Genomic DNA, 22383 nt, shown 5'->3' on the forward strand with positions numbered 1-22383 from the left:
ACGAGCCCCCTTTTTGCCATTGATACACTAACGCTGGGTGTCCCTAGTGATGAAAAGGGGCGTAAATATCACTTCCCTTCTATTTACTGTCTAATCTTTATTTATTTTTATAAGAGGCATGCTAAAATCAAGGTGCCCTTGCATAAATGAGATGAAAAGGAGCCCCCATTGGTTGAAAGATACCAAATTCCATTTACAATAGCATCGAAAAATGTAAAAGCCAAAGGCATTGCCAAATTGCACCTATAATAGCATCGAAAATGTAAAAGTCAAAGGCATTAATTGCACTTTGTTGAATTTCAACCAATGGGGGCGCCCTTCCATCTTTTTTACGTAAGGGCGCCCCCGAGTTTAGCATTCCGCTTATTATATTTAGCATTCAAGGTGTTTGGATGTACAGAAAATTATAAAAATAAATTTTTCCATGGAAAATAAAATTCCAAGGTATAGTAGGTTTACAAATTTTCTTGAAAACAAGGAAATTAATATTTTTTAAATTAACCAAACGTTGGAAAATTCATTTTCCATGGAATTTTTTTCTAACAAAATATTCTCGACCATTCAAACAGACAAAAGACTCCAGCTGGACAATCTTAACCATTATGGGAACGGATAGTAGGTAAAATAGAATAGCAAGATATGTAGTGAAATGAAAATCCACTGATGGATTTTGGCCATGGGCAATCCAAATCAATGGTCTTGACATATATTTAATTCTTGGGAAAATTACATTTACTCCCCCTCTAGTTACTGACACATCCACTTCCACCTCTATAGTTTAAAACGTGACAAATACACGGAGATGATATCTTCACTCCCCCTGCATTACTCGTACGCTCCCCTTATAACATGATTTGACGTCAAAAAGCATTTAAGTTGCCCACTTTTCACGTCAAATTGCGTAGCAAACCCGCAATGTCATATATGGAACATGGCACCCTCTTTTTTCTTTCTATAAACCAAAGAAAACTTCTTGTTTTGATAAGATCTTGAGAAATGGAAATGGCATCCAACGCTCCCTTGTTTTGTTTGGCTATTAAAAAACTTCAACAGCCCAAAATCAACCAATATATCTAGTTAAAATTCAACTTTAAGAGCCAACACATTTTTTCTAGTTAAAATAGGGGGATGCAGCTAACCAGAAAAACTATTTATGCATGTGTCGTGTGTCTTACTTTAAATTTTATTCCAAAATAAACGAGTTAAAAATTAATTTTAACAAATAAGGATACATGAAAATTGAAAAATATCCCAAATTAAATCAAGAAAAAAAATAAAAATATAATACTTTAATGGAGATGATTTTTTCACCCCCTTGTAGGATTATGTGCCCCTCTTAACGTGAATTGTGGCAGCCTTTAATGATTTTTTATGTCAAATCACATTAAAAGGGGGGCGCATAATCCTACAGGGGGGTGAAAAAATGATCTCCCTTCTTTAATTTTCATTCCAAAATAAAATAAGGACACGATAAAAATAAGGATACAATAGAAAACAATTGATATGCATTTTGTGAGGAATGTTAAATTGAAGGACGCCCTAACAAAATAAACTCATTACAAGGGCATCCCCATTGGATCATCTCTCAAAATTGAATTTATTATTAATTTCATTTTATATTTTCTGTGCTTTTATAAATGCACTTTGGTGAGATGGTCCAAATATAGTGCTCTTGTAGCTGGTTTTGAAGGGTGCCCTCTAGTTTAGCATTCCTCCTTTTTTTATGTGTGGGTAATTTTCAAGAATTACATTTGGAAAGTGATAGATTTGCGACTTTTTCTTCCGCGGGACACCCATAGTGTATTTATGATCATGGTTTGAAATTTCGGACCTAGCCGAAACCAAAATTTCGGCCGAAATTCAGTACAGACGCACAAAATTTTGATTTTTGGGATAGAAATTACCGTAATTTTAGCTGAAATTTGGTACAGGAATAAAAAATTAATATTTTTCTTCAAAATTTTGGCCAAAATTTGGTAAGTTTTGGTATGTTTCGGTTTCGGTTGAAATTTAAAACCATGAATTATGATCACTCTTTTTACACTACAATGGGGTGGCCCAGGGAAGAAAGGGGGAAATATATCATTTCCTTTTTTTTTGCGTACATGTGTCATGTGTGGTGTATTATTTTTTGGGTATTGATTTTTTCGCCCCTATCTTATCTTATCTTATCTTATCTTATCTTATCTATATAAGTAAAGCGGAATCCTCTACGCCATGGTGCTGCCACGTGTCAGCCCCTCCATCCCGCAATTTTAAAAAGTCTCAATTCCAAAAGACTCACGTAATTTTCTCTTCCCTAAATAATCGCCATTGAAAGGTGCCGGTGACCCTACTCGTCGGGTCCGACGGACGGTAAGGCCTTCGATCAGTCTTAGCTGATAGAATAGATCAAGAACGGCTTACAACATTTCATTTGAAGCGTGGCCCTGACATGAGGTTTCCAACTTGATGTTTATTATGATCTTTGGTTGAATTGAATGTTGGCCGACCTTCGTACTTGACCAAAAGAAATCCAAATAAGCGTCTTTTTCCGTGGAATAAGTACATTTCTTTAAGGGCCCTTTAGTCTTTCTTGCATTAGGGAGAGCTACTTACTTACTCGTCCATTGGTAGGGGTGAGGCCCAAGTAAGCCGACTTTGTTTGCTGCCACGTGTCAGCCCCTCCTCCATCCCGCAATTTTAAAAGTCTCAATTCCAAAAGACTCACGTAATTTTCTCTTCCAGAATTATTTTGGTTCTTGGGACTTTTGTGACAAAAAACTTCCTGAGAGATTGGTGGGAAAAAAAACTCCCTGGAAGTATCCCGGTAAAATAAAAATCCCATGTTTGGTTGACCGGACTATGGTGGGGAAAAAATTATTTGTTTAGTTGCTTGAACGGTTGGGAAGAAAAAAGTTCTTCTTTTGGTTATTTTGGTTCCTTGGATTTCGTGCGGGATTATTTTGGTTCATGGGATTTTTTTTCTAGCTTTGGGTTTCGTGCGGGGTTATTTTGGTTTGTGGGATTCTTTTTTGCCCACTATATAACTAGCAACCAAACGCGGGTGAATTCCTGCGGAAATTCCACAAATAAAGCACAAAATGAGTATGAATTCCTATCTATCCTTTCATATTCTCCCTAGATTATTTACAATAATCCCCCTAAATTTTTTCTTAATTATGGTATTTACTCTCTTAAAATTCTGAATTAAAGTGGTTCAACTTGTTGTAGGATAATGCGCCCAACTGTTAACGGGTCTTAAAAGCCAAACCAAAGCTCATAGAAAAAGACGCTTGGTTCAATGGTTCAGGGGTAACTTCCCCGAAAGAAAATGGTAACGTCTCTACTCACCTCCCCTTGTGCATTCTCCCGCTTTAACCTATTTTTTCTCAGACCCTCTTTTCCTCGTGGAATTAGGGTTTTCAGAACCCCTTCGACTCAGAAACCCACTTTCTCTTCTCTTTCCCATATGAAACCCTCGAAAACTGCCTTCTTTGCTTCTTCAAATGCTGATCCCCAAACAGCCAGCAGTCTAATTTCCGCCCGAGATTTCAGAATCCGAGACAATTTGATTGTTCTTGGCATCGAGACAAGTTGCGATGACACCGCTGCGGCCGTAGTAAGTTCGATTTTCCTTGATTTTATCATATATTCTCCAAAGAGCAAGAAATTTACTTCCTTTTATTTTTTTGGGTTTTTTCTCTTCAATTTGGTTATTTTTTTCTGTTTTAGGTTAGAGGGGACGGTGAAATTCTCAGCCAAGTTGTTTCTTCTCAGGTAATTTGATGTGTTTCTGTTATGTATAGTGTCTGTTTTGATCGTATCGTAATAATCTTTTCTTTTTTCGTTTAGAGGTTGACCTAATTTTGCAAGTTCTACATGCTTGTATTCTGTTTTATTTGTTACAATTTTGTATCATATGGAGATCAAAATACTCCACTTTGGCTCCCTTGAACGATTTCTGAAACTTAAGTATAGTTTATAATTGGAAACATTGTAATGGAAAAATTAGGCAAATATTTTATTGCATCAACTATGACATTTGGAATTTCCGATAAGAAAATGTATCAGCCTTCTTTTGAGTTGGTATTGGTTTGAGAACTGGGAGAGATTAGTTTTTAATAATCTTGACATCTCAAAGTTAATTGCTTGGAAAATGCAGAATTGTTATTGGATGTTGTTCTATAGTCATCTTCTTCTTTGTATAGTAACGTTGAATTGATGTAAGGAGAGTCCTCGGATTGAATTGATTCTACAGCAATGTGTTTTATCTTAACAACCAGTTGATTTAAGAGTTTAATTGTGTTCAAAATGACATTAATTATGGTTGTAGAATTGTTTCCAATAAATTTTACATGCGTGAAATGAAAATCACACATGTAAAACAAATTGAGATCAAATCTCCCTCTTGGAGGAAGTAGTTTTATTAAATTGATGGGGACGCACACTTCAGGCTCTAACGACCATTAATTAAATTTCTCAAATAACGAAAAAACCTCTGATTATTCATCAAGAGGTTACCTATTAAAACATAAAGTTCGACTCTTCTTTTATAAGAATCCTCTTCGAAGATGAACTCTTTTGAGTCGTGGAGAACTTTTTAGAATTTGACTCACCCGGGAGAGGAATTCCTTTGATTCGTGCAAATGTTATCTATTTTGACTCTTCTTTTGTAGGAGGGTCCTCTAGAAAGAGGATCTCCCTTGAGTCATATTTTTTACTCTTTTGTTGTAAGATAGTCATCCTGGAAGAAGAACTCCTTTAAGTCTTCTTGGACCTCTCAGGCAAGAGAATTTTCTTCTTGGAGGATAGATTTTGACAACCTGGACTCTTCTCCTCTAATGGGTCATCCCGAAAGAGAAAATCCTTTGAGTCAAAAAAGATTTTGACTCTGTTTTTGTAAAGGGTCCTCCCGGAAGAGGATCTTCATTGAGTAAGAGATGTTATTCTTTAAAGGATCTTCTGAGGAAAGCTCTTTCATATACCTCCTGGTGAGGAGAGAAATCTTCATCTTGGAGGATAGATTTTGACAAGTTTGACTATTTTTTTGTAAGAGGTCCTCCCGGAAGAGGAACTCCCTTGAGTAAGAAAAGATTGACTCTGTTTTTGTAAGGGATCCTCCCGGAAGCGGAACTTCCTCGAGTTGGAGATGTTGATTTTCAAGGGATTTTATGAGGAAGACTCTTTCATGGACCTCATGGAGGGGAGAGAAATCTTCATCCTGGGGGATAGATTTTGACAAATTTGACTCTTCTCATAAGGGGTCCTCCCGGAAGAGCTCTCTTGAGTCGAAAAATATTGACTCTGTTGTTGTGTAGAGCACCCGGAAGAGGAACTCCATTGAGTCAGAGCTGTTGATTTTTTTGAGGGGTCTTTTGAGAAAGACTCTTTTACGAACTTCTCAGAGGGGAGAGGTATTCTTAACAGATGAGAGAAATCTTCATCTTGGGCCTTCCGGAAGAGAAATCTTCTTTGTAAAGATAAAATTTTTCTTTTTCTTGAGTTTTTGGAATGAGAACTCTCAAAGAATCATCTTTTCTTTCTTAGGGAAACCTTCCTTTTGAGTCTCCCGGAAGTGACTCAAAAGGGTCCACCTTCTTCTTCTTGAAGGAAGTTTGCAAGAGCTAAAGGAAAACAATTAGTTAAAAATCTTTCTTACCTTTTTCTTCTTTTCTCTTCTCTTCTTAGCAAGAGCTAAAGGAAAACAATTAGTTAAAGATCTTTCTTACCTTTTTCTTCTTCTCTTCTTCTTAGCATAGTTGTTTCTCTCTAGATGATCCAATCCCTTTCCAAAAGAATCCGTTCCTATTTATAGAAATTTGTATTGAGATCGTTGATAACTGCCACAACATCCCTTACTTTTGCTTCCATGTTCTCAACTTTTCCTTCATGAGGAGTTACGCAACTTCCCATTTTTTGAAACAGAGATAACTTGTGACCTTCCATCGCAAAAGTTTCTTTTTTACTTTTCCTTAAATTTAGGAATTCCTTTTTTTAAATTTAGTTGTAGGTTTTACAACCAGTTTTCACTTTTATTAAATCATTTTTATTTTGCTTTCGTCTTTTCTACTTTTCTTTGAATTTAGGGTTTTTTTTAAACTTAGACTTAGTGTGCCATCAATTTTCTTTTTACCAAGTTTTTTTTTTACTTTCTCCTCCATTTTCTGTAAAATCTTGAGCTCAGCAAGAATATAAGGCTTATGATTGTTCCATTGCTTAAAAACTCATTCTTAGAAAATAACTTGGCTAAGGCATATTGGATAGACTCGAGGTAGTCAATGATTGGATCACTCAACTTTTCATTAACTCGAGTGAGTCATAGGGGTTTTTGATTAAGTCAGAGAGGGGAAACTCAGACTCGGATGGGAACTGAGCAATGGTCAAACCAAGTTGACTCAGGCAAGTTGATGATTGACTCGGGAAGTTTTTAAGCAGTGGTTTGCTCATCATGTCAAGTATGATTTAAAAAAAATAAAAATAAAAATAATAATAGGCCAAAATCTGACCGTATTGGGTGCACTCAAGACTCAATATGCCTTGGTCAATATGTATGAGAATAAAGTTCCTTTTTACCCACCCAAGTTTTTTATTTGATGAAGTTGGGTTCCTTGAATACTTTTGATCAATACTAAGTACTCTTCATTGATTAAAAGAGAGCATCCCCTATGTCATTCAAAAGAAAGCGATCTTCCCCTATAAAAGGGCAAAAGCTCATGTAGACTACTTATAAGTGTATTTGAATGGTTTTAGTCCCCAAATAATGGTTTTTAACGGAGTCCCTGTATCATTTCTTGCTTGTGCAGACTACTTGTAACTTATAAGTGCATTTCTTTTATAAAATGTGATAAAAATCATACAATGTATTTTGTTCCATTTTCTCAAGTTATCGTAAAAAGTTCTGAATTTATGAGTACTTATAACATCTGTATTTATGCTTTTGGTTCATCAAGGCAGATTTGCTTTCACGGTATGGAGGTGTTGCTCCTAAAATGGCTGAAGAAGCACACGCACAAGTGATCGATCAGGTTTGCCATCTAACGTAATCTAATAATTAGTTCTTTGTATTCGGTATATGTGCATTTTCATGTTAGTTGTCCTATGGGCCATAATTTGTGCTTAATTTTGCAGGTTGTTCAACAGGCACTTGAAAATGCAAATTTGACCGAAGTGGATCTCTCTGCGGTTGCTGTTACTATTGGTCCGGGTTTAAGTCTTTGTTTACGTGGTAATCAGGGGGATAATGGTTTTTTACTTTATTTTATTGTTGTTGGATCAGGGTAGTTGCTGAATGGATATCTAGATTGAATTTCCTTGAAAAGAAAATGAACAGACAACATAATTGGAAATTATTAGAAGAGTAATATTTTTAGACTCCTTTGATTTCATTCCAGAGAACTATTAAATCATTTGATATTTTATTTGATTTTTGTGAAATTCATTGAAACAATTCTTCAGAGTTTTCTTAATCTAATGGGTACCCTGCCAACCAACCTTGCACCCCCATTTGATGCAGTAACCTGCATGGTAGGAATTACAGATGGCAAGTTGTTCCTATTCTCTCAGGTGGTTAAATCTTAGTTTTAAAACTCCCCCACGTCATCGTGGACTCCCCCGAGTTGACTCCCTTTTTACCTTGGCCACGTTCCGCATTTGGTTGACGTGTTCCGTGTTTGTCCTACAAAGTCAATAAAAACTCTGACTCTCCCGAGTTATGACCGCGTCAACTGGGGTACTCAGCCGTGTTAAGCGAGTACTTGATCGCGTTGTGCCGAGTCGACAAGGATTTTCTTCAGCCGCTTTTTGACCCGCATCCACGTTTTAAAACACTGGGTTAAATCCACTCATGCATGGATTAATGATTGCCTAAGTTTTCTCCGCTTGGGCAGCCTAAAGATTTTTATTTGAAATATGATATCAGAAATTGAATGGTGTACTTGTTCTATGTTTGCACTGCCAATTGATGCGGTAACCTGGTACCCATGTCTGACATGTGTTGGATGCTTCTCGTTTATATATTTTTTTTTCTAAATACCACTAACACAAATTTATAGTTACCAAGGGTTTAAGTTCTTTCCATATGAAAATAAAACATTACATTCACTTAACCTATTAAAATTCCCAATCTACTCTCTGCTATAACCATGTTATTATTTAAAAGTACTAAATTTTTAGAATTGATTGAAATGGGATTTGCTAGGGACCATCGCAGTAGGCATTTCGCATCTGGGCTGTTGCATGTGAGAGCAGCCACACAGGCTCAGATTTTGTCTTATTCATTGAATTCATCCGAGATGGCTGCTCTCTCATGCACCAGTCCAGGCGCGAAATGCCTTCTGCAATGGTCCCTAGCAAATCCCGATTGAAATATGTTGCCAAATCCAGTAATTCTTTTGTTTTTTGAGGCTTCCTAAATTTGAAAATCGATATGTTCTTGTGATGGTGCCAGCATTACATGGATCTTATTTACCTACATTGTTTTTTTTCCTAGAATAAGTTCTCATTGCTGTAGAACTTTTGACCAGATGCCAACAAAGCGATTGGAAAAAGTCAATGAAAAGGGGGAAGGAGAGTTTAAACTCTTAGTTACAAATCCTTGTGAGAGAAAAATAATTAATATTTTAAAAGTTCACATATTATAATAATGTGTAGCGCAATAAGTATTCATACATTATAATATAATATGGGTCTGGTTAGGTCAGGTTTTGAGGGGGCTAAACCTCCTGGAAAGCTCAACCAGACCCAACTTGCTGCCATACTTCGTAATATTTCAATGTTTTCTTTTTATGGGAAATTTTATTTACTTGAGTATAAATGCTTCTCATTACTCTCTGCCCTAGGTTTTTCTTTTTCGATGAGTTCTGCTATTAGTCCAATATTATTATAGAGTTGAAAGTTTTTTCGCTTCACACTTTTCTTCCTCTCTGCACACTTTTATTTTCATGAATTCACATTATCATCATCTTCTCTGTTTTGATTGTGACGGTATTTTATTCAGCAACAAATTATGCTGAGATTTCCTCATGAAATTCTGATGTAGTTGGTGTGCAAAAGGCTCGAAGAATAGCTGGAAAGTTCAATCTGCCAATCATTGGAATTCATCACATGGAGGCTCATGCTCTTGTTGCCAGGTACTCAACTCGAGGGCTACTTATGTCATGCATTTCTGCTGCTGGTATCTATACCACTCAATGTTCCTAATCTCTAAAGGTAATCGGCCCTATTTGTGTTATGTTTGAAGCACCACAAATATGGTTGACGAGCGCATTACTAGTATTTTTAGACCATTTTGGTTATTATTAAGATCCCTCTATTCAAGTTGAATCCCATGAAAAATGATTCAACTTGAAACTTGCCAAACTCATACATGTATGTCATGATCTACTCAAAAGTGTAACTATGTGGGGTTTTATGATTATAAATTATTATCTTATAGATTAGAGGGTGATGACTTGAAATTGTAGGTACAAGAGTAAGATGACCTCTGTCCATTTTAAGTGTTGTGTGTGTCACATCTACATAGAAGTGTCATGAAATGTTGTTAATGTTTAAAATTTTCTGGTCTCTTCTTGACGATGTCTTGTCTTTTTATTATTAAAAATTCTTCCTATTTAATACCCAATTTCATGTTTTTTTTGGTTTGGGGCCAGTGCAATTCTAAGAATAAATTTGGTTTTTAGAATGCTAAGATTTTGAATCAAACATAACCATGATTAGCTATTGTGTTCCAACAGAAATGATAAATTCAGCTTCTTTGTCAAGAAACTATCCCTTTATTTTATTATATAGACATCGTTTATGTCAAGATTTTGGAGACTGTTATTAGTTATAACTAACTTTTTGAAATTATTGTTGCCACTTTCCACAAGCAATCTCTAGGTGACCTAGGGCTATTGTGCATGCTTTAGCCACTTAGGCTAAAGAGTGCAAGAGGAATGTTTGCGAAAGATATTTTGATCCACCATAGGAAAAACTAAAAGATCTGCATAAGTGATGCTTTTCATATTCTGATGTGTAAATGTACTGTAGTTCTTTGTTGGTTTATAATCTATAACTGATCAAAGGCTCACCATTTCAGTGGATTTCTTTTTCTAAAATATTCTAGGAATTTGTAACTCTTTTGTTAATTTTGTACCTCTATTGATCTTGTGCAAATATTTTAGTTATGAAGAGTGTAAAGAATAAATGTGTGCATAACAAAAAGAAAATGTGCCCCTAACTTTTTCATTGTGACCCTTAAAATCTAAAATTTCACTCTTAGAAATCATCCTTATTTTTTTTGTTTTTAAAAGAATGAAGTATGTTTCAAACCTAAACTAAGTTTCTTTGCTGATTTATCTAGCTGCTAATAGTGGATTCCCTTTGTCTCTAGGCTAACTGAGAGGGATTTGCAATTCCCATTCTTGGCCCTTCTGATTTCAGGTAAAGTGACTTTGTTTCATTATTTCACTTCAATCTTTGAATTGCTAGAGATCTGAATTGGTAGAAAATTCCATTTCTGTGCAGTTGGAGTATCATGTTGGGAGATACGTGACATGCTGTTTACCTTGTGTTTTTTTATTAATATATTAAAATTGAACAATCTTTGAATACCTTTTTATTGTTTGTTAATAAGATAACATTTATTTTTTAATGGTAAGATAAAAATTACTGATATTTAAACTATATGATGCATACGACAAGGGGTGCTCCCCAGACCCCGCAATGGTGGTCTCGTGCACTGGGCCGCCCTTTTATACGCCAAGGGGTGCTCGCCATGAAAGAGTTGGGGTGTTGAAAATGAATGTTTTCATTGAAGTTATCCTTGTACTATGGGTGGAAATAGTTTATGAAAAATCAAGGGAGATGATATTTTCACTCCCCCTGCATTACGCGCACGCTCCCCTTATAACATGTTTTGACATGAAAAGTGGGCAACTTTAACGCTTTTTGACGTCAAATCACGTTATAAGGGGGCGCATGCGTAATGCAGGGGGGTGAAAATATCATCGCCCAAAATCAATTATAGTTTTTCATTTGGCTAGGTTAATAGAGGCAATATGCATCGGTGTTTAAAAAATCTTTCTCTAACGTGAACTAGGCCAAGGGAAACCAAGTTGTCGTGGGATATGGTGATGAAAGTAAACTAATAGGAATCCACCAAATGTAGAAAACTCGCTCAAGAATTGAACAATCAATCAAAAATTCCAATAGATCTTTACAGTCAATGCCATAGAAAGTTAAAACAACAATAGATGCGATCAAAAGATTCAAAACATGAGTTGGCTATTCCTCAATTTCTCACGGCTTAGAGTTTTGTGAACAAATACTAAGTTGCTTATTAGATTTGAAGATTGTGTTGTGAGTTGGTTTTTCTATAAAAAGAACCATCAAGAAGTAGTTTCTAATTTGGACTTGAGGGCTTGAAGAGAACTTTTTTGTGTTAACAGTTCTCTAAGAAGCTTTGGAAATAAGTTGTGGCTACAGTGGGAATTGCATTTACATTACTGTTACTTGTGGGTTTTAGAATATGTTTGTCTAGAGTATTGTAAAGTGACTAGTTATGAAGTTGTTATGGGTGCCAAGGTTGTTAGTATTGCTTTCCCGGTTTCCCCTGAATGTGGATTCTTTTTTGAATTTTTTTGTCATGTGTTCGCATGTTTGGCTATTTGATTAACAAACCAAGGTGGTACGTAGAAAACTTGGGCACTATAATTTTAGCCTAAACTAGGCCCCAAGCATGATCTAGAAGTGCCATATTTTGGATCTGGATGGAAAGACATCAAATTTTTTTTTGGGTTTCCACAAAGTATTTGAGGTTATTATTTGCTTCCAAGTCCCATAGTTGCTTAATAACATGACCCAAAGCCAAGTCCATGTCCTGCAAACTTTCTGCACCCCTGTAGGATGATAAACATATGTATGCAAAGTTATGTAACCTAGACACTTCAAAACAGATTCTTATCCATATCCAACACTCCAATTTTGCTAAATGCCTGCATCCATGATGTGTCCTTCTTAAATGGAAGGAGATTATCTTTGACCAGGTGCCAAAAGGGAAAAGAACTGCCAGGGGGAACTCCTTCTCCCCTAGATATGATAAAGCTAAATGTTAATGTAACTTGTTAGTCAATCTGGCTACTGTAGGAGTAGGGCGTTTTAGAAATGATAAGGAATCAATTTTGTTAGTGTTTCCTGGACCTTTAGGTGTCGAGGACTCCAATGAAGCCTAGGCAAGAGCTCTTCTTTGTGGTCCTCACATTTTCTTCAAAGATCTTGGTGGGAAACTGTGAATGGAGGAAGACTCGTGTAATATGATCTCATTGGATCTTTATCATTGTTCAGGCCCTTACAAGATTGGCTCGCATCGTGGATGAAACTTTAGATCTTTGTACTGGAGCTGATATCTCACTCCCGCACATTATGAGACAAGCAAAGGAGATCGCTGACTATTTAGTGTAAAATGGTTTGTGCATATTCTTTTTTTGTGGACAATCTCTGCTCATTTTCTAATCTTCTTTTCCTTTCTATAAATTGGTATTTTTGCCAAAGAAGTGACGTGATCATACCATGTTTGTGTTGTACCTGGGTCACATACCTTCAAAGTTGTATGTAGGAAAATGATAATTTCTAGCATGATCGATTACCTTGAAAAAGAAAGCAAATGAGGAATAGGATCATGGTTTTAAATTTCGGCCGAAACGTGTCGTTTTGGCCGAAATATTTCGGTTTCGGTGGAAAACGAAACGAAATTCACATTGAGTCGGAAAAGTACCGAACTTCGCCGAAATGTTTTGGAAATTTCGGCCGAAACGTTTCGTTTATTTCGGTGAAATTTCGGAAAATTTCTACAAGATTTCGTCTGAAATTTCGTACCGAAACCGAAACTTTTCGTTTTCGCTGATGACCTAAACTGAAACCGAAACCGAGATTTAAAACCTTGAATAGGATAATCTTGAGATTTTGCTGGTTTTAGGCACTGAAGGGAAGCGTTCTTTATGGTTTTTTTTTTTTTTTTTTTCGAAAAATAGGGTCCATGCTGGGATGCTTGTTCTAAGTTGCATTTCATGTTGTAGCAATGTTGGTATCCATAGCAACTTACGTGTTTACTTTTAAAGTTTTTACTCATCACTCAAAAAAAAAGTGTCATTTCAAAATAAATAGAGGGAGATGATATTTTACTTTTTACTTTTTACTTTGTCTTTTTCACCTCAAACTTTTGAATGCTTTAGTTCCGCATCAATTAGGAGCTAGGAGCTAAAATATTTCAAGATATATATTAAGAGGCTGTTTTCATAATGGTAAGGATCTTGAGAAGAGAGGAAGGGTTTGTGGAAAATCTTTACTTTGTGTGCACTGAGCCGGCTGACCTGTGGTCATGGCGTGGGTGTGAGAGACATGTGTATGCGCTCTTTGTGGATCCTTCCTTTTTTATCTTTCTCTTATTTAATTATTTTTAATAGGAAATTACGATATTGCCATTTTAAGATGTTTTTAACTTGACTGTTTTTAGAACGTTTTCTAACATGCTATTATGCCAGTTACAATGTGATTAATGAGGGTGTGTGTTGCTAACCTGTTTTTTGCCCGTTATTAAACACCATTGGTAAATGCATTAGGGCATTAGTGTTCTATAAGAAGAGAGTTTCTCCCTTCTTCAAGAGACACAAAAAACCTGAAACTCCATGGATCCTCGTTGTCTCCTCTTTACTAACTTCTTTCTGGCTTTCCAATAAAGGCAACATGTAGAGTTTTTGGACAGTGTGGGTACACACAACTGTGGAGCTACCGTCCGTTGGATCCTAAAGCCAAACGTCAAGAAGTTCATCCGTCTTGTAGATATCATCTGAGTGGGGGCGATACTTTCCTTAAGGACAAGTTTAGACTTACAGCTTGTCTAATTCAATAAGTTTGTCTTCGCTGATTTAATTTTTCTTTATTTGTGGAGTCATCACTTCCCAGTTTCCACTTCAACTAACAGTCTCTTGGTTTTACTTGTGAACGTACCATTGGAATTATTTGAGATTATATTCATATTTTTACAGAATCCAAACCACATTACTGTCCTCCAAATGTGATAAATGGGTTTCCCAATAGATTTGGAAAGAAATATTGTAGGATGTTTCACTGTACATTCTCCAATATGGAAGAGGGTCCACTTGTTTTGTGAAAATCATCCTTGGATGGTATATATTTATTCTTTATCCAATTCCCAAAGGAGTGCTTCATATATTTGGAGCATTAAGTTAGAGTTAATCAATGGATGACGTGCATACGAACTATAATTTTGATGTATTCCTAGCAGTCATCAACAAGCCAATCTCTAACACACCAGTTCCTTTGTAGCATAGGACGCACATACTGTGTGCAGAAGAGCCACGTAAACTAAATCAAGTATTTTGGATAATTAAATCCTCTGATTTCATTCACACTTGTTTCTCATATTTTCTGTTTACTCTTGGCTTGAGCCATGAACTCGTCATATTCATTTGATTTGGAAATCAAGGTGATATAGGAAATATAGAAACACCGAGATTATAGAAAAACAAAGTTATGTTGGAAGCCTATAGGATCATGACTCATCATATGCATTTGAGTCATCCCGTGACTCGCTTCCATTGTGTGTCATGCTCAAGGGTTTGAATAGTTCATTGGACGTGAGGTACATAGTAGGCACCTATGTATCATCAGCACTGCTTAGCGTGTCTAGTTCTTCTTCAGGTTGCATTTCTTTACCTGCGGGTGTTGGATTGTTGGTTGGATGGAGAGTTTAATATTTATCAATGCTGAAGTTTTCGACAAACTAAATGGAAGCATACTTCCCCCTGTATTGCCAGATCGCTGATATGGCACTGTGTATGGCATATATACAATTTACACTTAAAATTGTAGTGCCATGCCATTTTTGATTTTGGGGTGGCATGGTTTTCTGCGTTTACCCATTTTTTTAGGTATTTACTTAGAAAAAGAGAATAGTAACCTTGCTTTCAAAATTTTATGCTCAACGACACGGAGAGCATTATGGCTTTGTTGCAGCCAAGAACGATACACATTTTACAGTTTTAACAAGCATATATTTTAACATGTCATCCTACAACTTTGTTTAGTCTCATCATGCTTTGATTGATATAATTAGGATATTTGGTGGCTATACTCTGCATTTATTATGAGTTCTATTTGGCATTTTAATAGTTGCTTAAACATAAAATTCTTTGCATTGTGGTACATAAGTTCATTGAGATTGATCACCGTCTTTCTCAACTCGTTATTTTTTATTTCAGGAGGTCACAATCTCCTCATTCTCGCCCATGATCTTGGCCATTATGTACAACTTGGAACTACAATAGATGATGCCATTGGTGAGGCATATGACAAGACAGCTAGATGGCTTGGCCTTGATATGCGAAAAGGTGGTGGCCCGGCTCTAGAAGAGCTTGCTCGGGAAGGAGATCCAGATTCCATCAAATTCTCAGTAAGTTATTTAACATTGTAGGCATTCTTACACGTGTTAGTTGTTAAATGTGCTAAAATGGTTTTCCTCTTGATTCATTTTGATCGCTAAAGCTAACAATGTTCTTAATTTTCATCGTCAGCTACTGATTGACCAAGATCTTTGCTTTTTTACTGTGTGCAAAATTTCAATTTCTGTGCAATAGGTCCCAATGAAACAACATAAGGATTGCAATTTCTCATATGCTGGGCTGAAGACTCAAGTGCGGATGGCAATTGAATCTAAAAATATGTAAGCAAACATTATTCATTTCTTGTCCAACTTTTTATTGTAAGTTTCAGCATCAAATCTGTTTTCTGCAACAGAATGTATTCTTTTCCCACTCTTTGCTCTAAGATTTGGTGGACCCACTCATAGCATATCTTTGATAAAAGCAGTTCTAGGAGCCATCTCTATTTTTTGTTTTGCCCTTGTATCCTAGTACGACTTACATCTTTAATAATTCTATGCATACTGTCTCTAGTCACAGGCTTGGTCCCTGGATTTTCCAGCTCATGACATCATCTTGACACAGCCTCCTCACCTTTTCTTGGACCTGTCATGGCCATGTTGAAAATTATAGAAAATAGAATACCCAAGTAATCATATTTAAAAACTTCAATACAAACAATAAAAATAATATTGGGGACAGAATAACTTTTGTTCTGAGCGATAACAGAAATAGTTCAACTGCTACTGTTCTCTTCAGCTTTCTATTATGTACCACATAAAGAAAGTATTGATTGATGAATTCAGATGTGGACCGTAGAAGTAGCATTTAGCAAACTACCTGTATTATTATACTTTAATTTTATTGCATTGAACTATAATGTTTTCCAAACTATCATTCATTTTTCCATAAATTGATTAAAATGAAAAGATATTACTTTACTCAAGCAGGCGGGGGGGGGGGGGGGGGGGGTTGTTATACTTCTTGTGGGGCAGGAAGTGCCCCTTGTGCTGTCCTCTTGATTTTTTGTTTCTTGTATTTGATTATTATTGCTATTTCCTATTGTTATTGTTTGTTTTTAACTTTTTATGTTTCTTTGTGAGAACCTCACCCCTTTCTTTATTGCCTTTACTTTCTATTAAATTTCCGTAATGCTCAGAAAAAAAAAAACAAAATAATCAGTCAGTGTAAACACAATGGACTCCTCTCCTTTCACCTGATTATGTACTCTGTCGCTTCAGGTTTAGATATCTGCATGCATGCATGTGTGATAACCTATATGAAACGGATGTTTCTTTCCAGAAATTGAAGCTGCTTAGCACGTCTCGCAAATTTATTAGCCATGGAACTTTTGCCATTTATTTATTGCTTGTTTACTTTCACAAAAATAATGATGGAAAGTATCTGTGCGTAAATCACATAATAATCATCAACTCTTGCTGTGATTATTATTTCCTGCTACTGCTGATTGATGTACTTCCTTTCCATAATGCTTTATTTTTGCAGTTAAGCTCCATCAGTTATCTCTGCTTACCAAAGTCTTTGCACTTGTTGATATGTGCGTAAATCACATGCAGAAATGCAGACAATGACCACATGTCCTCTGCAAATTCCCAAGATAGAAGATCACATGCAGATATTGCTGCCTCTTTTCAGGTCATTCATTAAAATTCAATTTTAATTAGCACCATAAATGCTAGAGATTATTCTTGTATTTGAACTGTGTAGATCTTTTCTAAGGACATGTGGAATTCCTTGATCCCCTGGGAATTTGTTGTGCAGCGCGTTGCGGTATTACATTTGGAGGAACGGTGTCAGCGAGCGATTGAATGGGCTTTGAAGATTGAACCTTCTATTAAATTTTTGGTATTGTAGAGCGCATCATTGTAATTTTGGGCTTCTGCTCTTCTTAAATTATAAATTATTTTCAGGGTATGACCAATCTGAGCTGTTTATTTTTTTATTATCGTTTTTGTAGGTGGTTTCAGGAGGTGTTGCATCAAATCAATATGTCAGGACTCGTCTTGATTATGTTGTAAAGAGGAATGGTTTGCGACTTATTTGCCCTCCTCCAAGCCTGTGTACTGACAATGGTAGGTGATGTGTTTGCTTTTTTTCTTCACCATATTTATAGTTGCAATGTTGTAAATATTGTGTAGACAAAAGAGTTAAGCTGACTTTAGTTAACAGATGTGCAACTTTATCCTTCTTTTTCTATTGAAAGTAAGAATGTGTATCATTATTTATCAACTTCAGATTTATGAAAAGAAGTTAATAATATTCCGAGCATCAAATTAGTCAAACTACAGATGTCGGACAGACTTAAGGCATCATGCAGTTGGTTCTATTCAACAAAGTTCCCTATACCAGGAGAGGGAAGATGACCTATTTGATATAATCGACCTAGGTGCCCTGTTTGAGTATGTTGGAAGCATTTTTTGCCCATAATCCTCTGATTAATGAAAAGCTTTGTCTGCTGAAGGATAAGTAGTTGATGGTATTAGTGAATAAAGTACGCAGAATTTATGTAACATGAAAAGGAAAAAGAAGGCTGCTTTTAAGTTCACTCCTATTTTTGGGACGTCCAATAAAATTCATTGATCACATTATTGGATGTCCCAAAAATGCGCCAACGAAAAAATTTTGGCCAATGATCCAATTATCAAGGAAAAAAATTCTGCTCATTCAAACGCAAGGCACTTTCTAAAGTTTCTTTATACGTTTAGATAGTTCTAATGAAAGTGTTTCCCTGTCATTGTTTCTAGCTCAGCCCACAACACCACCCTGTTGTGCGGTTTTGCCTCACCGATCACCCACGTCTATACTTCTAGCATGTTAAAGCTTTTCAAAAGACTGCAATGCACACTCCTTAGATAACTTGTAGGATCCGCTGTTTATCATGTGATGCTCATCTATCGCCAGGCATTTTATTCATATTCATCCCTGTAGTTATTGCTTTCATGAGCTGGGTATAGGTTTTCTTTGCTTTTCCCACTGGTCATTCTTGGGCTTAATGGTAGGGTACTTCGCATTGAAGAGATATTTGGAATTCAGGGTTGTGTCTTAATGACAAGCAGTATCAAGCTAATCAAGGATATGTCATAGAAACTACAGAAAGCAATCTTCACTAAGAGGACTGCCAAGTTATGGGTTGATTGTCAAGAAATTTTTTGGGTTATGGGAGAATGTTGAGATTTTACGAATAATATATATTTTTTTAATTTCTAGAGTATGTATGCCAAATTTATTGCACAAGTCTCATGTTGTGGGATGTAATGGTTGTTTGGACTGGTATGTATTTGAGAGACAATTCATTACTTAGTCAAATTTATTATTCTTCTTTATGGAATTTCGTTGTTATAATCATTGGCCTTTTTGAACGTATAAAAATTTAAATTCTGAATTCCATGTGAATTTTCTCTGAAGACTAATGTTTTGATTCTCTTCTTGATAGGTGTAATGATTGCTTGGACAGGGATTGAGCACTTCCGTTTGGGAAGATATGATCCTCCACCCCCTGCCGATGAACCAGAAGATTTTGTGGTTTGTATTGGCTACTTTGTTCATGGTTACATTTTTCTACTTTATACTAATAGCATATAATTGCATCTTAAATTGCTTTGATTTTAAAAGAACTGTTTCTGTATGCTGCTTTGCAAAGTTAGAACCAATTTGCACTTCTACTTGGGGATTTAAAAATTATCCCGTTGCCCTCATTTAGTATGTAGATTCTCTTCAAAGTTGTTTGTTAATTATTTGTTGATAAAAAAATTAATACAGGAAAGGAAAGTTGGCTTCTTCCTTTTATTGATTTTGTTAATGGAAATAAATTCATTGGAGGTTTCTGGGAGAAAGAAGGTTCAACCCCTTTAGTTTGACCCCTTTTCTTAGAGGTTGGCACATATCATCAACAAGATTAGTGGCATTTGTAATGGACTCAGGGATGCTCAAATTTGTTTTGTGTATTTTTGTGCAAAGTGCTTAACTTTTCAACGACATCTTTAAATGCATAGACACCTCACTTCAAGCTCTATGCATTCTTATACTTTGTCCACACGCACGCACACAGCCTATATCTATTCAAGGATATATGTAAGAATAAAACCAGTACTCAACAGATAATCAAACTAATGAAAATGTCATTAAATAACTAGATTAATCTTTACGAACTCAAACTGAGAAGACGTGCAACGAATCACTTGATAATATTGAGAAATAATTAAACAACCTATGATGTTATTCGGTCAAAATTGACACATCGATCAGAAAACTCCCTTGTTTTGACACGAATCACTTTATATGTTGTATTGACTTTGGGCCTGACATGATCTCTTCCGATTAGTAGGGTCCATTTATCAGTGCACTAATTCTCCTATTAATGAAGCCACCTTTGCATTTTCTATTAATGGTGGAGAGGCTTCTCATAAGCTATTTAAATGGTATTGTAAACATGATATCATGAGAGTTGTTAGTGAAACCAAGAACTGATGTCACCTATTAATAGTAACGTCATTTATTGTGTTAAAATACCTGTGGTCAAAACTCATAGCAACAAATAGTTTCTAAATGATATTATTAATGTATAAATGATTAAATAACACCAGCTCTAACAGCTTAAGCTTTTGGAGTAATTGGTTGTTTCACATGATCACACGGCAGGTCCTGAGTTCAAAACCCAATAACTCCTTGATAATAAAAATCCACGTGTACGGCCAATAGAAAAGAGGGTTGCCACATGTGCCACATGTACGGCCAACCAAAAAAAGGAGGGGCCACACGTGAGGGGGAGTATTAATGTATAAATGATTAAACAACACCAACTCTAACAGCTTAAGCTTGTGGAGTAATTGCTTGTTCCACAGTAATAAAGAGAAAAAAAGTATTCCAACTAAACACAATGATAATAATTGGACCAAATATTTCCAACAGTTTAATCCATCTACCGAAGGGTAATGTTTAGCAATTTATCATTTATGTCTTCTCATTTTCTTCTTTTTCTTCAGATTAGTGAGTCTATAATTCAATTTAAGATATTGTCTGTCTGTCATGGAGCAGTTTGATTTGCGACCAAGATGGCCACTGGGGGAAGAATATGCTGAAGGAAGAAGTGAAGCCCGTTCACTGAAAAGAGCCCGACTACATCCATCGCTTACATCCATCATTCAAGCTTCTTCCCAGCAACGGTCATAACTGATTTCTATAATTCTTGCAAATTCATAACACAAACTGGTGAGAGAGGCTATCTTGATAGCATAATGATTCTCTCAGGTGATTATACTCAACCTTCTCCCTTTAAACTAAGCTTGTTACATTTGAAGCTTTATGCTCATTATTCTCTTACCATCATCTACGAAACAATAAAAAGCTTGAAGCCAAACACTTCCTACCGTTACAGTTCACTACAAAATGTAAAAGAACTCCAACAATTGCCAAAGGTGTTGGGGATGTACTAGAGCAGCATTAAGTATTAGCAAATGGGGGACATGCACGTTGGGTAGGACCGCAACAAGAGGATTTTTGCACAGGAAGTCAGGATCTCTGCTCATCAATTCTCTAAATGCAATCTGGGTCCTTAATTGTATACATTTTATGTATTTAATTAATTAGTAGCACTGATTGAATCTACAGTCTTCACATGCGATATTTTACTTAACCATCCAGCAGTCTTGTCCCACCATTCATTTGATATGATGGGCAATCAATTCTAGTTTTCTCTTTGCAGTTTACATAATTTTTGCTGGGCCACACTTCACCTCTGAAGGTATCTTTTTCACGCTTGTGTGGGCTCTTTCTGCATGCTAGATATTATTGCTTTTGACTATGATTTGAAAATTTGTATGTGTGGAAATCGCATTTCCTACTAAAGGTTTGCTTTTCCACCCCTCAAGTATAAAAAAAATGCGTCCACAGGTCCCACTGGGGTGAGTAATGGGACCCCCTGATATGATGTGAGAGACTACGTTGTATTGTGAGTGGTCCCCTCAATTGTACTAACTGGATGATTTCAAGGTTTCTTTAGGACATGAACAGAGAATAGAACTGGACCTCAGAAAAAATCTCTGAGAAGGAACTAGTTAGCCTCAGAACGTTTTCTTCAAGACCCATGTTCCTTCAAAACACAGAGCTCTCCCCACTCTCACCACCCTTCTTTCCCCTTCTTTCACACTTGGTAAACATATATTCTGTAGAATTTTTTCCGGTTGCTGCCAAACATGCCCTTATATGTTGATGCTTTCATGGAAAATGCGTTGCACTCTAGGAAATACACATATTTCTAGCCTTTTATTATGGTTTTGGCTAATCACATGGGAGTTCTAAGGTCTGTCTAGATATGCCTACGCAAAACGAATCTTTGTCGATTGGAAGGGGTGATTTAGTAACAGCAGATGTGACTAAGAGTTAGTTTATTTAATTTTCCTTGAGTGACAACTGATTGTTTGTTACATCACATTCATGCTTTTACTATCTATCTGACTCTATTGAAAGGCATCTAATTGCTCTTTTATTATGATGTTTGCCAATCAAAACGGTGCATCTCTTTAGAGTTATTTATCTTCACTGATTACATTTTACTAATTGTCGACCACGTTCATTTACAATTGGGCCCGTGTATTAATATTGATCCTGAGCTCATAATTACTGCCTGCTGAGAGAAGCTAATTCCAACTCACATACATGTCCTTAAGACTCGATTTGGCTCTATGATCACTTGTTGCACATTGGAATCATAAACCATCTCACTCATCTTTCTTCTGATGAATAATGCCAGTGATTTATTCTTTTGGGGGATTTCGCAATTTCGCGGCTCACTTTTGCAGGAGAGAGCAGCCACCTCAGATAAATAAACCGAATAAGACAAAATCTGCTAAAAAGTAACCCCGTGCAGCTTTTCTCCCCTACAAGCGGGCCACAGAATGGCTTTCCTCTAAATTGCCTACCAAATTCCTACTCCACATTATCAGTGTGTCTCAGCATTTTCAGCTCT

At 36.2% G+C, this 22383-nt stretch overlaps 1 protein-coding gene across 3 annotated transcripts; it reads left to right on the forward strand.

Annotated features, from left to right (window-relative positions):
• The first annotated feature begins 3270 nt into the window (after window positions 1-3270).
• Window positions 3271-21129, forward strand: GCP1 (glycoprotease 1). Of its 3 annotated transcripts, none has more exons than XR_013250610.1 (14): window positions 3271-3601; window positions 3715-3759; window positions 6933-7007; window positions 7111-7207; window positions 9020-9110; window positions 10352-10401; window positions 15240-15430; window positions 15615-15700; window positions 16976-17054; window positions 17181-17264; window positions 17377-17491; window positions 18853-18941; window positions 20454-20666; window positions 20764-21129. XR_013250610.1 is itself a non-coding variant. In XM_077379381.1 (13 exons), the coding sequence occupies exons 1-13, from the start codon at window positions 3314-3316 to the stop codon at window positions 20586-20588; spliced, it is 1425 nt and encodes a 474-aa protein (XP_077235496.1). In that variant the 5' UTR covers window positions 3271-3313; the 3' UTR covers window positions 20589-21129. The 3 variants fall into 3 exon arrangements, 1 of the variants encoding a protein (XP_077235496.1); XR_013250609.1 differs by having other exon boundaries at window positions 20794-21129; XM_077379381.1 differs by having other exon boundaries at window positions 20454-21129.
• Window positions 21130-22383: the final 1254 nt, after the last annotated feature.

The sequence above is a fragment of the Tasmannia lanceolata genome, unplaced genomic scaffold (assembly GCF_043159265.1).
Source record: "Tasmannia lanceolata isolate RefF3 unplaced genomic scaffold, GAP_Taslan_0.1 ptg000005l, whole genome shotgun sequence".
NCBI classification, from domain to species: domain Eukaryota; kingdom Viridiplantae; phylum Streptophyta; class Magnoliopsida; order Canellales; family Winteraceae; genus Tasmannia; species Tasmannia lanceolata.

What these genes read in the sequence shown, in the direction of transcription:
- GCP1 (XM_077379381.1), top strand. Translation starts at nt 3,314, where the DNA reads ATGGTAACGTCTCTACTCACCTCCCCTTGTGCATTCTCCCGCTTTAAC. An exon ending in ATATTGCTGCCTCTTTTCAG is followed by an intron (nt 17,055 to 17,180) that starts GTCATTCATTAA and finishes TTTGTTGTGCAG; the next exon opens with CGCGTTGCGGTATTACATTT. An exon ending in AACCTTCTATTAAATTTTTG is followed by an intron (nt 17,265 to 17,376) that starts GTATTGTAGAGC and finishes TCGTTTTTGTAG; the next exon opens with GTGGTTTCAGGAGGTGTTGC.